The following is a 14,390-nucleotide window of genomic DNA, read 5'->3' on the forward strand; positions in this document are numbered from 1 at the left end:
GTTCTAATTTAAACTCTTTTTTTCTTGTTGTAGCAAGAAACCCAGCTACACAACTGGCTGCAGAAGAGAAGCTAAAACATTAAAAGAAACTGGATGCAAAAAAAAAGACCTGCTGCAGGTATGAGTGTCACTCTGAATGTCTGTGATCTCCCTGCTGCTCCTATTTTCTGGATTAATGTTATATAATCAGGTGTTAAAACACTTCCTTCACACCTTAACAGTGATGCACACTGGGATCAGCACAGTCATGAGAAAACTGTATGTTGCCATGTGTCGAGTTTCCTGTTTCCTGCCTGTCAAGCACAAGACAGAAAACATACAAGCCGTACCTTTTCTCAAATGAGAGAATGACGAGGAAAAGCACGCCAAAGTTTACAGCAAACACTCATTCAACATTTCTTAAAAGGTCATGAGTGGGGGTCACATGTGGAAAGTCAAGAAGGTGGAAAATCAAACCTACTCTTTTCGTGTGTTCGATCCCTACGCAGAAAGCACCTTTTGTTAATATTTAACCCACAGAAACTAAACGAAAAGCAACAGTGAGAGACAGCGAGGCTGACTGGCTGTTACTGCCTGTGCAGCAAATACTCTCTATTCAAAACGTCAATGCTCGAGCCCTGGAAAAAACGCCTTAAAGCTTCACACATGACTGTTGTAAACATGAAAGAGGAGTGCTGAAGAAGGAACAGGTCCCCTCTTCACCCACAGACACACATAACCGACTCAACATATCCACTCCATCCACCCTCCTGTATAAAACACACCTTTGATTGCACGTCCTACGAGCTTTATCTCATTTCATCTCTCTTGCACTTACCCAGCAGTGTGCTCCACTGTCCTGAAGGTGACTCTACAGTGCAGTGCAGCTCCTCTGCTACCCTTATACTATGCTCACACTGTGCAGGCAGGCTCTGCAGGGCTCTGTGTTTTGAAGGAAGGCAGTCGAGAACACAAACATGCTGCAACACATGCTGCTGACGCTCCCGCTCCTCCTCTCCTGTACTTCCTTCTCCTCCTCTCCACAGCCCTGTCCTCTTTGTAGAGTCACTGCCGCTCCCCCTTTAAATTTCCATGAGCCTCCTCTGTTTCTTCCAGTGTGTGTATGTGTGTGTGTGGTCTCTAGAAACACTACACTACCAAACCTGCTGCTGCTGCTGCTGAGACTGACTAACTTGACTTGCGCTGGCCTCGTGGAAGTGCTGAGCATTCTCCTCCCCCTCTACTGTAAACTCTTTCCACTCAGCTCTCCTTCTGTCTCCTCCTCCTAGTCTAAGAACTTTCCCTCTTTTCTTTTCCTTCCTTCCCTATTCACCTCCTCCCCCTTTCTCTTGCTGCTGTGTCTTGTGGTTGGTAGCATTGACAGTGCCTCTGCAGGTGAATGCTGGGAATTGGGCCAAGAGTCAGGCCTGCAGTGACCCCCAAAGAGAGGATCAGGTTACGCTCTAGGAAGCTGTGGTTACATGTAAACGTGGGCATGTATGCCCTTTAGAGCCACAGCTCACCCCGCTGTCAATCAAGGGATGTCAATTCTGGATAAGAAACTTAACAACAGCTCCACAAGAAGCTGTCTCACGGATAAACTATTCCACGGAAGAAAAAACAAGAATTTAATGAAAACACAATCAACAGAGTCATTTTAAAATTCTGACTGACATAAGACTAGAGTTTAATAATAATGAAAATATAAAAATAACAACCAAGAAGAATCTGATTTGGCCTGATTTTATAAAACAAAAATGACTAATTGTGCTGTAATGTTATTTTGTGTATAGCCACATTTCTTATGACAGCAGAATTATGAAACCACGCCTCAAATTATCGTGAACAAATTTAAATTTTATATCAAATCTTTAAAATGATAAATGCTATGATGTTCTTGCTTTTCTTTTTTTCCTTTTCTCTGTCTAATATTACACTCCATTGAAAACATGTTAAATAATGTTGATATGCATAAACGTTCATTACATTGTTCATTGCACATCATACAATAGTAGTTGAGTAGTAAAAAAAACTTGTGAATGTGCGCCACAATTTCTTCCTGCATTGACCGCAGCTTCCTGCTTTAAATATGACCTTTCGATGAGGTTCAAGTGAGTCATCACAACACGATTAAACATACTGATATGAAAGTTCACTGTTTTTAAAGGTTTTACCATGAAAAAAACAACTTTCACCTTTCACGCATGAATGGTTATGGTGACTTGATCATGATGAAAGTTTGACTGGTGATAACCCCCCACCCCCACCCACCCCAAAAAAAGAAAAACAAACAAAAACAAAAACCACAGCCATCCGTACCTGTGAGCACTACAAATATTGTACCCACACACAAGCTAATATTATCACAGTCGCACGCACACACACACATTGTACCTGCACGGAGTCATTTTGACTTTCCTTAGGTGGCAACAGAACAACATTTTCTGCAGCGCCCTCTTCTGGCTGTAACGAGGGAATGAAATGGTTCACAAAGAGATTTTTAAAGGAACAACTTTACATTAGATAGAAGCAGCTGCATGCAGAGTGCACTGAAAACAACTCGCCACTATTTTTTTAAGGGGAGTAGCATGTTAAGCTCAGTCAGTCTGTGAGTACTTAGTGCTGGAGCATATAGCTCATGAGTCAAATGTTTAATTTAATCCTATTAGGTTAATCCAGAATTCCACTTCTGAAGTCCTTCAGTCACATTTTAAATTCCCGTTTTTCTATAAGTGTCCTTTTTCTGGTATGTTTGTCTTTGTTATTAGAAGTGCAGAACAGCAACATTGCAATAATGAGACACGCAACGGCCTTCTAAACATCATAAAGGCATGAATTATTATTAGGGTGTGTAGCAATGGGCATAGATTAAGACACATGCTGTGAGTCATTAAATAACACATCTGATCTTTATCGTTAGATAAATCGCAGCTTTACGAGGGTAAATCACAAAATAAGACAAGCCATGTTATCTTATCTAAATGCTCATTAGACAAGCCTCAGCAAAGCCCGTGTATTTCACCAAAGCAAAAAGTTAGTAATCATGCGACTGTGTTAGTCAAAAGAGCTCAAGGTGTGCATAGCAGCAAGTAGAGATCTATCCAACGTCTGCAAGCTTGCCCTTACCAATGTCTCAGTCGTGCTGCTCTCGTTCCCCATGGCTTACCCAGCTGCAGGGCCACAACTGCCCAGAGCAACAGCCTCTCACATCAGCTGGCTGTAAGACACTAGCAACACAGACACCATCAGCGTACAGCTACCCCCCTGTGGTCAACAAGGAGACCTGGAGTCTGAACAGCCGTCCCTCAGTAGTCACAGACTCCTGCATCACAGGATTAAAAGTCTTTGGTATGAGGTTAAACTTCCGTGGAGTGAGGGGGAATTGTAAGTGCGTGTTGTTTTAGAGATTAGGGACGTCTGATGCAAGAACCTTACACCAAGACCAAAGTGCAGGTTTCAAGTCTGCTGATGTGGCCTTAAATGTGGGAAAGCTGGAGCTTCGTTGGTAGAAGGACAGTTGAATTGTTTTTTTTAATTGTTCTAAAAATGTGTATTAGTCAGATTAATCTCCAGCTGCAGTAACTTTGTATAACCTCATGTCTAAAAGACATGAAACAAACGGACTCCCAGCATCAGAGCATCCATGCATCAGCACATTGGAGGATACATCAGATGCAGAAATATTCTCTCACAATCATCTCCCTGTCTCGTGAGGATACTTTTGCGTTGTCTGTAATGCAGCTGAGCCGTGAAAGGGAAAGGCCGTTCATGCATTCCCTGTATGACTGCAGGGACTGCATGGTAGCTCTGTGTTTAGTCAGAAAGCACTGACCTGAATATGCAAGACTTTATAAATAGATATTTGCCCTGTTCACTGCTGTTGGCGTTTATTACAGTCTTATGCACAATTTTGTCACACAAACTAGATTTCCAAAAGAACGCAGAGGCCATATAGTCCATCCGTGCAGTGAAAGCATGGCCTGAAATCATTTTTTGTCTCACATTTTTACATTAAAATAAAAGACAAAATGGACATCCTATCCTCACATATTAAATCACACCTATTCTGTGCTGTGGCAGCTTATCGGCCCTGCTCGCCTGCTTGCTATTTGTGTGATTGGGGTGTAATTTCAGCCCCTATAGTGACACGTGTGCACTTTAAGTGTCAGCAGTGTTTCGGGGCTTTTTGGCAGCCCAGAAAGCACTGAGGGGAAATCATGTGATTAGGCTGATGCCAGGTCTCTTCTCACCTCATCACGGCCTGACCATCACTCAACGTGAGTAATCTTTTAAGTTCACGGGTTTGGCTCAGTGCCATGAATGTCTTTGGTCAGACAAATATGAGTTTGTCCATCAGCGGGTAAACAAACCGCCAAACTAAAGAACACAACACATAATTTCTCATAAATTTGCAAAGCATTGATGTGCATATAAAGTTGATACATTTGTGATTAAACCCATATTCACCATCATGCCCACCAGTAACCGTAAACACTCACACTTAATCGAATACAGTCACACTAATCTCAGTACAGGTTTTAACAATGTCACCGTAATATAATCCAAAGTTTTAACACAGCTGCAACTCACCAAAAAACTACTCACCACGCCAAACAAAAGTCTTTTTTCTGCTACAGTGTGTGCCCCCCAGCTTTGACAAACCCCTCCAACCTGTGTTTACTGTCAGACTCAAGGCCAGTGTTTCTGTCCTGTCTTCTGAGGAGCCCCGGTTCCTCTGTTGCTATTTTTTGCACTGGACGCAGGACAGGGACAGAAGTTGGGACAGGATCAAGGGAGGGAGGGAGGGGAGGAGACCGAACTGGAGCTGGGGAAGCCATGTCTGCTCAGGGAGTCAGTGGGCCGAGGGATTGTAAACAAAGACGCACGTTATGGAGAGGAGGACGGCATGTCAGACCTCACTTGTCACGTAAGAGGCTGCAGATGGCGTTAAAGTGTCCAAACCACCTGTAGCATCCCTTAATATCTACACCTTAACATCTACTGATCCCCTCGATTTCAGTCTGGTGATCCTCTTTTAAGACCAACACCTCCCTGTAGATTTCCCTGTGACTGACGTGTAAGGACAACACCAACACACTCACACAGCAACCTGACAGATGGGAAGAATAACAAACAGGAGCTCAAGTTACAGATTTGACAACAGAGAGGCTTTAAATGTTTTTTGGATCCTCTCATCTGCCATCTTCAAAGGCTATTTTCAGCCAAGCGCCCCAGCGTGTGCTGATAGCATCATCCCTATAAATAACAGTACACGCATTGTTCACCAAACACACTTGTTATAGATTTTCCTTATTTGTAGGCTGTGGACTAAATGAATCTGCAGACGTAAACAATCCCTTCTCTTGTCAGTCTGTCTCCCATCTTTCCTCGTCTACGATCAGCCTCACACTCTCACGTTTATACTCAGCTCCTCCTTTCCCTACTCCCTGATCTGTCTCCGCAGCTCCTTTTTTACTGCTGACATCGCCCCTCCTCCAACACTTGAATGCACCTTCCCTCTCCCCGCTTTCTCCTCAGTAAAGACTCAGCACTTGACCAGTAAAACCGGCTATGTTTCTTCTCCCATGCTATCCCCTGCTCAGTCCCACAGACATGGATGCAATGCTGCAGCCACTCTCTGACAGCCCCACAGTTTTCCACCTATCCTCTGTTTACCTTGCCGTGTGGGATTCCGATGCAGCTCCCCATCTTGTATTCCATGTCCTCCTCTGGTGAAGTGACTCTGGCACTACACGGCCGGCAAAGCACCTTTCTGCAGAACTGCATCGTTGTTAGTCAGACTCAGCATTGCCAAAGCAGGAAGATCTCTGCAGGAGCTACAGAGTGAGGGTGTGCACGCCTCTGTGTCTGTGTGAGTGTGTCCCTCAACGACTAATAAACGCTCTGCATTGCATTGCCCATGGTGTCCCTCTGACATATATTTTCAAGCCATTGTTATATAAAATCTACATTACATAAGGAGTCCAACCTAAATCAAATCAGAGTGAAAAAAGGGAGCCACTCTTTCCAGTCTTAATGCAGCCTCGCTCTACATCAGTGCACAGGGTGAGCAGACTGAAGCGTTGCTTTGGAGGGAAAAAAGCTGGGAGAGAGGAAGAGATGGGAGGCAGCACAAAGTGTGCCTGTCTCTTTAAAAGAACCAAGATGATGCTGGTACATCATCATGATGGGTATGTTTGATAGTATCAGTGCATTCAGCCAAATGAATTTGATCATACTGATATTCACTCAGCCAATATGGAATAACAAAGAAATCCAATAGCAAAACAGAATAAAGAATTTTTATCTTTTAGCTGTTTATTGTTTAAATCAACCTTTTTGTTACATTTTTGTAGCATGGTAACAGGGATATATCTATACCTGATGAGTTCCTGACACCTACAGAGAGGAGGTCAGTGGCTGCTCCCTGTTATGCTTCTGGAGGTATTATGCAGGCATTGTTTGGGTCCCTTTTCTCCTTAGAAAGAGGCATAAGGCAGATTCTACAAAGTTGTTTTGAGATATCACCTTTATCCTATGATGAATCATTCTCCTCCTGAAGGGAGTGGTCTCTTCTGTGATGAAAATCTCCTCTCCAAACTTGGAGGATCAATAGAAAAGCACTGTGTCTGGCCTGTTTTGTGTCTAATGTAGCATGACTTTCCACTGTAAGGAATCCAATTATACAAACAAGCAAAAAACAGACTGGTCTTGGAAGACATACTGAAGCCTAAACTGTTCCCGGTGCCAGGCCAGGGCTTTGAATGGCTGCTTGTGCGTGAGTATGTGTATAAATACACCGTGAAGTGATATAGAACCTCTAAGGTTAAAAAATATGTAAGGGTAGGTTGGCCAAAACATCAGTATGCACGGACTCTGCAGTCTAATATCACTAAGATAACATTTTGGCTGCTTAAAAATGAGCAACTCACAAAATTTCCAGTTGAGACAACCATGCATCATAAATACAGGCAGATAAATGATTCTGACATGGTCCAGGGATCAGACCAGCTGCAGAAACCGGCACTCCAGTGATCACGCTTCATAGTAGGTTTACATGAAGAAAACCACTGGAAAAAGAAACCTGACTTTCCCTTTCCCTTGATTCGCGCAAGACTTAAGACTCCTATGTCATGGACAGACTAATCCGTCATAGGAAATTATGGGATATGAACAAAATATCAAAACAATCCTTACTGCAAACATTCTTGCACTAACGATATACAGTTCTGTGAAAAATAAATTAGCCGCAAGTAGAACTGCTGTCAGCAGCAACTTAAAGCAATCACTGTCTATTTGACTTCATCAGTCTTTCACATTGTTATGGAACAACTTTAGCCCATTTGTCTTTATGTTGCTTCACTTTATTGAGGTTTGCAGGCATTTGCACTGCTTTTTTTAAGGTCTCGCCATAGCATTTCAGTCAGTTTGAAGTCTGGACTTTGACTCAATCATTGCCACAATACCATTCTTCTCTTTTTCAGCCTTTCTGTTGCATACTTGCTGCTTGCTTGGGATCATTGTCCTGTTACATTACCCATGTTGGTTAAATCTTACCTGTTGTACAGATGCCCTCACACTGAAGTTAAAGGTCAACTGAGTAAATGCAAAGTACCTAAGTCATGTGTCTGCTAACCAAGCCGAAATAAAAATCTTCCACCACCATAGTGAGTTAGTGTGAGATGTTTGTGCTAACATCCGGTTTGATCATTGCCAGTCATGGTGCTGTGCATTATGCCCAAACATCTACTATGGTCTCATCTGTCCAAAGAACATTCTTCCAGATGTTTTGTAGCTTATTCAGAAGCAACTTTGTAAATGTAAGCTGTGCTGCCAAGATCTTTTCAGAGAGAAGCCTTCTCCTGCAAACTGCAGCTTAAATAGCTGAACCTTTTTCTACCAATGTGTTACGTCAAAGCTCAGATTATCAGAAGCATATTACGTTAAGGCTTTTGTGTATCATATTCATATATTCAAGAGTTGCAATAAAATAATTTTAAAAACTTTTATTTATTTCTTTTTTATTATTCAAACTTAAAAAGCAGTAAAAAATAAACAAATGTGCAATAGAACGATTATTATACATTGACCTCAAGTGATAAAACTATAACACGTCACTTGAATTTTATTAAGTAAAACGTTTAAGAACAATGTTTAGGTTTTTCAGTGGGGAAGATGGTGTAGTCTCAGTCATTCTGTGTGTTTGGAGGCCGAATAATTGAATCTCTGATGTCGAAGGCATCTATGAGCTCCTGAGAAGGACAAAGCAAACTTTACAATTAATATCACAGGCACAAAACAAAATCATGATTGTAGCTACCGTGCTTTTTATTAATGTGCACTTCAGGCCAAAACCTGCTAACCTTCCATATCTTTGGGCTGATAGAGAGGATACACTGTTTACGGCTGGTGGAACCTCCGGCTTCCACCTCCCCCTCCTCTACAGGAGCTGAAACATGAAAACATTGTTTTATTTCATTATTTACCTCAAGGCATTTTCTATGCTATCCCCCAGTCAGAACAGTACAAGTGTCACATCATCCCACCTATACATGGCAATTTCTCCTCATCAAGATACATTCTTGCCAGTCCATCCTGAAACACAAATGAAACTGTCATGCCTGCTTATGGTCACCAGGAGGCACTGGAGTTCACTTTAAATCTTTAGTAAATGCCTTACTCTGATCAGAAAAGAAGTGTGGAAGATGTTCTCCACTGTCCGGGAAAAGGAGCTGGGGTCAATGACGAACTCGTAATATGATATTGATGAGGTTGCTGTGATAGAAGGAGAGGGGAAAAAAGTACATGTGAGCAACTAATAGTTTACACAGCCATGCGATGTCTCTGAGGTCGACTTCAAACTCACGATCATCTTGGTAATAACCCTTCAGGTACCCCAGAATCCTTTCCACTTCTTTTTCTGTCGCTTCTTGTTGCGACTCTTCCATTTTCTTCAGCTAAAAGACATTTAATGACACACCGAATAAGTGGGATAGGTCCTCAAAATTAAAAAAATAAATTTAAAAATCTGTTGATTTCATTTGTAAGAAATACAATTAGATAATAAAAAGTCAAGATATGCTCTGAAAGATGAAGATTACAGAATCATGCCATTTATTTTAAACAGATGACCTCCGGAAAATAATACTTATTCAATGCATGCTCTCATACATACTACACAGGACAAGGAGATGGGTTATTCAGGTTTATTCTCACTCCTTAAAATGCTCGGTGTGTTATATGCAAACATCCATCCATCTTTATTTATAAAGGAATTTAAAACGACCATAGCTGGCATGGACTGTTGCAGAGTAGAGTCAGATAATGAAAATACATAAGATAGAAATAAAAACCAATCAAAAAGGTCAGATAACTAAAAGAAAAACTCTCTTGCTGGAGCTGAGAGCCAAAACAAAAACGTTTAAAGACGTATTTTAAAAGTGGACAGTGAAGGGGCCTCTTTAACATGTAAGGGAAAGTTATTCCATAATTTAAAGCAGCGACAGAAAAGGCCCTGTCCCCCTAACATTCCTTCTGGATCTCAGTACTTCCAGGAGCAGCTGGTCAGCTGACTTGAGAGACGGACAGGGTGTGTAGGGGTGAAGAAGCTCAGAAAGGTACGGTGGGGAGAGATTGTGAAAAGATTTTTAAATGAACATAAGAATTTTAAGTTGAACTTTAAAATATACGGCCAGCCAGTGAGTAAGGCCAGAAGAGGGGTTATATGCTCTGTTTTACAAGTTCCTGTTAACATTCGTGCAGCCGCATTTTGAACCAGCCGCAGGCGCAAGAGTAGCGACTCACTGACTCCCACATAAAGAGAGTTGCAGTAATCCAGATGGGATGAAATAAAAGCATGGATCACTGTTTCAAAGTGCTGCCTAGAAAGAAAAAAAAATTGACTGTTGCCAATCGCCTTAAATGATGAAAACTAGACTTAACCACCGCTCTGATTTGACCATCTAATTTAACATCACTGTCCAACTTCAAATCAAGATCACTAATAATAGCTTTAAAATAAACTTCCAGGGGTTCCAAATCAACAGAAGAAGATTCACAGGGATCATTTGGTCCAAATACCAACAATGTGGTGGATAATGTGGTGAAACTTTGTGTATGTGTGGAAAATGGAAACAGGGACGGGTGGCTACTACATTTATCTTAAACTACATGTAAACTACAGCCATGGAAGTGTCATTTCAGTTACCTGAGTAGGCATTATCCTTTTGGCTTCTTTGCTGGGTGCTTTTCTTTGCCGTTCTATCCTTTGTTTCGGGGGAGGTGGTTCTGCATAGAACGAGCCCATCCTGCAAAGAACCAGAGGGATGAGAAACAAAAAAAACAAAAATCAGAAAACGTATCCACATAAAACCACTGTGTTATTCCATCTTACGCCATAATTTGACAATGCGCCTTCTGTTTAGAACTTCTCATATGTAAAATCCACAGGTGAGGTTGCGTTGATGACATTATGCTCACATTGTTGAGAGTTGTCCACCATATTGACACCTGACTGATTGGTGAGTGGTAGGTTGAATCAGCCATAAAGAGGGTGCCACACCAAAAGCCTCCTTGTGATCATTTTAGTCCTGCAGATTGCTTTGTAGTTTCCATGGAAGACACCAACTTGTCTGCAAACACTCACCAACTAACTCCATCGTGGTAGTAAAAAAATGACCACTCGGAGAGTTGCTGGCAAGTGTCTACAGAAAAGCTATCCTGCATGCAATCTACAGGCAGCTGGAGCAATCTGCCAGTGAAAAACAATTAAAAGAAGGATATTTGTGCAGAACAGCTGACCTCTTTGTGTCCAATTTCACCATGTGACGGGCAGCAACCATTCACCAGCTGGTCAGGAAATACACATCTCTCTCCGTCACGACTGCTGGTTGCCAGGGGGTTGCTGACTGTGTGACTGGGACCTTATTCACGTCACCATACAGCATCAAATTCTCAAAATAGCAGACAAAACAGCATCACATGACTGCAAAAGCCTGAGTATGACTGAGTAAGCATTACCCTGCTGCAGTAAAATTTCGGTGCCACATCATACCATCCATAATATACCAGCATAAATTTTTATGCGATATAAAAGTGTCGCAACCTGATATGAGTGGTACGACAGTGTCATGTGTTTACATTCCCCAGCAGGCACAACAATGACACAATCCCAGACTGCGTAAACAACAGCCAAGAAATTCCAACACCATAAAATACTTTGTAAAATATGCAAGAAATCTCCTCCTGTTTAAGGTAGAAACAACAAACTTCTTTTGCCATTTGAGACAAAAGTACAAAGTTGAGTATAACCAGGCTATGACAGCAAATGACACAACCTGGCATCACTCAAGCACTTGTTATTTGCACTCCATGAGACAGGAGGAGCAAACGGTGGAAGAGAAAAAGAATTAAGAGAAAGGAAGGTTTTTAGGAAACGACAAAGAGCTGTTCAAGGATGCTTTGATTGCTGGCAGCAAATCTGGAACCACTGATTCTACTTTTATGGACTGGCAGAAGACCACGTGCGCTTGTCCCAAGAAAATTGCTGTGTTATTAATTTGCTTCTTCACAGAACATCAGTCTATTTTTAGTTGGCAGGCAAAGACCCTGGCACTGCAGTCCCAGCTAGTAAACAGACTTGCTAAATCACTCACATGTAGTGGAAAGAGGGTGCTGTCCTAAAGCAGCACTCTGCTCTCCTGGCCAATCGGTGCCAGGCGTCCTGTGGCAGGTAGCCATTAGTGGTGTTCTGCTGCTCGTCTTCATCATCTTCTAGTCGGTTCAGACCCATGAAAGACAACTGTAGAGAAACATAGACATCACCACATGACCACTGCAGTATGTGATGCTTTGGAAGTTGTGTTAAAATCCCACATTTTCCTACATTTATTAGCATTTGTGTCTGTATAACTCACTTAAATGAGCAGGAAAAAAACTAGTACAAAGCTGCTATAGCTACCGCGTTATCATAAAGAAACATAGGGCTGTGCCATATGACTCATATCCCAATATAAGACATTTCTAATCCATTTCTCATCCACCATTTTCTGTAAATTCTGTGAATCTCGGGCAACTCGACTTGTGTGAAGTGTTTTCAGCTGGAGTCAAGTGTTTGGGCAGTGCATTAAACTATATATTTTTAGATACAAGTTGTAACGGCCACCATTTCCTTTGTATTTCTTACAAGCTGTGAGGCGGGTAAAAGCCTGTTCTAATGTTTGAGTCTAAGGTTTATTTTTTTGCTTCTCATCCGTAAACTCTCTCCATACTCTTTCTGCTGGTATTCTCTGTGCCTGCATCCACACGATGACCATCCAAACAATTAAGAAAATATTGCCATAAACAGTGTATTTTGTGATACCACGAAACAAATGATAGCGTACAATATGAAACAATAGATGTTTTAATTTCATCATCCGATATATTTCAATCACATCACACAGCCCTACAGACAGATATTTAACAATTCATGATTACTGGGGTTTGTGTCTGGCCATCAAATGAGTCCACTAAACAAACTCCTGTCAGCTTTGTTTTGCCCTCCTTGCCTTTTTTTTTTTAAACTATACATAACTTAAGGTAAAAGAAAAGCATGTGCAGCTCAAGTTGCAAATCCAGACAGAAATACTGCAACTGTACAAAACTGCAAGGTCTGTATGGACCACTCGTGCAAGGTGACTGAAAGACAGACGTGATACAATAATCATACTCACGAGATGCTCAGCAAAAGCAGTGGGATCGAAAGCGGTTCCCTCGGAGAACAGCTGGCTGGCTTTCTCCTTCCCCAGGTCTGTAGCCACAACAAGGAGCTGTGCATCCAAGGCTGCTTCTCTCGCCTGTCGAACTGCCACAAAACCCCCCCAAAAAACTGTAAAGTCTAAAGGATTGATCTGCTGGCTTGTGTTATTCATTTACATGTATCAGACCTACCATCTTTAAAAAGTTTGTTTGCTTCCTCTAAAACCTCTGTTAGTTTGTTGTTTGAAGGGCTCAGCATATCTTCCCTGTTCTCTGAACAACAAAACAAGAAGAAAAGCACATCAAGGATTTGTTTGTAATACATACAAATCAACAACTTTGGCCATCCCCAAACCTGCTGGCCTGTAGTCACTCACGTTGCACTGAGCTGATGAGGTCTCTGTATTTGCTCCTTATTTCTCTCCTCAGGCCCTGGTCATTGTCGTCGTCTTGCAGGTCGGCTGGGCCGATGTCACTGCCACCCTCGTCCCCGTCACTTTGCTGCTGGTCTGCTTTCCTTCGGCCCGCTGAGCCATTATGCCGGGGAGCTTCCTCGTCACCACCGCCTTTGGATCTCTTCATCTTCACTCTCGCACTAGATCGGCTGTGTTTTGTGAAAGGGAAGCAGGCTGACGGAAATCAAATAAACATAAACAAAGCGCGTTTCTATCGATGAACAGGACTAATTATTACCTTCTAAAACAAGTCTTGGAGACAGGGTACAGAAACGGTCTGTTTACGGCTTCGGTTGTCAAGATGCTCGATGTTTTATTGGTACATATACCTAACGTAGCTACACCGGTTTTCTCAAAGTTTAGCCAAAGACACAAAAAAAATCAAGATAAAAATCCGCATACGCTAGTGCTTACACGTGGTAAACCCAGCCCAAATATAATATAAAATGCAGATTAGCAAATCTTACCATACAGTTGCTTTTTGAAAAAGACTACTATGTCATGTTAGCTTTAACAGGTCAGTTAACAAAACAGAACCCTCTCAAGCCTGTATACGCGAACGCGGAAGTCCTGCAGAGTTAAATATCTCGCGTTACTCGTGTACATCTTTGGTGTTCAACGTTAGACGACGTTAGCTAGCAAAAGCAATAGCCGCTTAGCTTAGCTCAACTGTTGGACGTTTGACTGTCACGGCCAAATAACGTCTTGGTTAAAAGCAAATACACAGCCCGTTGTGAGTGTCAGGAATCCACCCGTGTTTTTTATTATAATTGCTTCAACGTACCTGTGAGGCAAACAGACACAAGGCGCGCCAATTGGGTGTCAGCGAAATCGTCATGAACGTCTAGATTTCTTCTTCTTCTATATTTTATTGACGGTTGGTAAACAACTGAATGGTGCATTACCGCCACCAACTGGTATGGAGTGTGAACGTCGCCCCCCCCCCCCCCCCCCCCCCCAAAAAAAAAAAAACCCAAAACACCAACAACAACTAAAATCCTCCCAAACAATTTACCCTCTTTTAAAAACTGGAATAAGGCCTGATAACCTTTACTTCTAGAGTCCTTTTGCAGTAAATAAATAAGATCTAGTTTCATTTTTATCTTACTGAGGTTTTGGGTCAGTTATCTTCTCTCCACCTGCACTTCTGACAGTGTAAGATGACATGTTCTATCGTTTCGTCTTCTCCACAGTTGTCACATTTCCCTGTTTTATCTT

General features: G+C 42.0%; 2 protein-coding genes across 4 annotated transcripts in view; both read right to left on the reverse strand.

The window, feature by feature from the left end:
- tacc2 (transforming, acidic coiled-coil containing protein 2) overlaps nt 1-4,715 on the reverse strand; it is a 46,058-nt gene extending 41,343 nt beyond the window's left edge. The window contains exons 1-3 of the mRNA XM_087850288.1: nt 4,585-4,715; nt 3,106-3,243; nt 2,374-2,442 (exon numbers count right to left, since the gene is read on the reverse strand). Coding sequence (XP_087706414.1) covers nt 2,374-2,442; nt 3,106-3,138 — 102 coding nt within the window. The 5' untranslated portion in view covers nt 3,139-3,243; nt 4,585-4,715. The remainder of the gene's footprint in view (nt 1-2,373; nt 2,443-3,105; nt 3,244-4,584) is intronic.
- A 3,258-nt stretch (nt 4,716-7,973) lies between these two features.
- On the reverse strand, nt 7,974-14,284 carry nsmce4a (NSE4A component of SMC5/6 complex). Of its 3 annotated transcripts, none has more exons than XM_035912059.2 (11): nt 13,957-14,284; nt 13,095-13,346; nt 12,910-12,990; nt 12,693-12,823; nt 11,634-11,779; nt 10,187-10,286; nt 8,846-8,936; nt 8,660-8,754; nt 8,526-8,574; nt 8,343-8,428; nt 7,974-8,231 (listed from the first exon to the last, which is right to left on the reverse strand). In XM_035912059.2, the coding sequence occupies exons 1-11, from the start codon at nt 14,267-14,269 to the stop codon at nt 8,166-8,168; spliced, it is 1,410 nt and encodes a 469-aa protein (XP_035767952.2). In that variant the 5' UTR covers nt 14,270-14,284; the 3' UTR covers nt 7,974-8,165. The 3 variants fall into 3 exon arrangements, with proteins under 3 accessions (XP_035767952.2, XP_006800911.1, XP_006800912.1); XM_006800848.2 differs by having other exon boundaries at nt 13,095-13,321; nt 13,957-14,049; XM_006800849.3 differs by lacking the exon at nt 13,957-14,284 and adding an exon at nt 13,411-13,866 and having other exon boundaries at nt 13,095-13,321.
- Nucleotides 14,285-14,390: the final 106 nt, after the last annotated feature.

The sequence above is a fragment of the Neolamprologus brichardi genome, chromosome 13, assembly GCF_056152115.1.
Source record: "Neolamprologus brichardi isolate AB-2024 chromosome 13, ASM5615211v1, whole genome shotgun sequence".
NCBI lineage: Eukaryota > Metazoa > Chordata > Actinopteri > Cichliformes > Cichlidae > Neolamprologus > Neolamprologus brichardi.

What these genes read in the sequence shown, in the direction of transcription:
- nsmce4a (XM_035912059.2), bottom strand. Translation starts at nt 14,269, where the DNA reads ATGAAACTAGATCTTATTTATTTACTGCAAAAGGACTCTAGAAGTAAA. An exon ending in TGTGTCTGTTTGCCTCACAG is followed by an intron (nt 13,347 to 13,956) that starts GTACGTTGAAGC and finishes GATTTCCGTCAG; the next exon opens with CCTGCTTCCCTTTCACAAAA. An exon ending in CTGCTTTTGCTGAGCATCTC is followed by an intron (nt 11,780 to 12,692) that starts GTGAGTATGATT and finishes GTTTCTCTACAG; the next exon opens with TTGTCTTTCATGGGTCTGAA.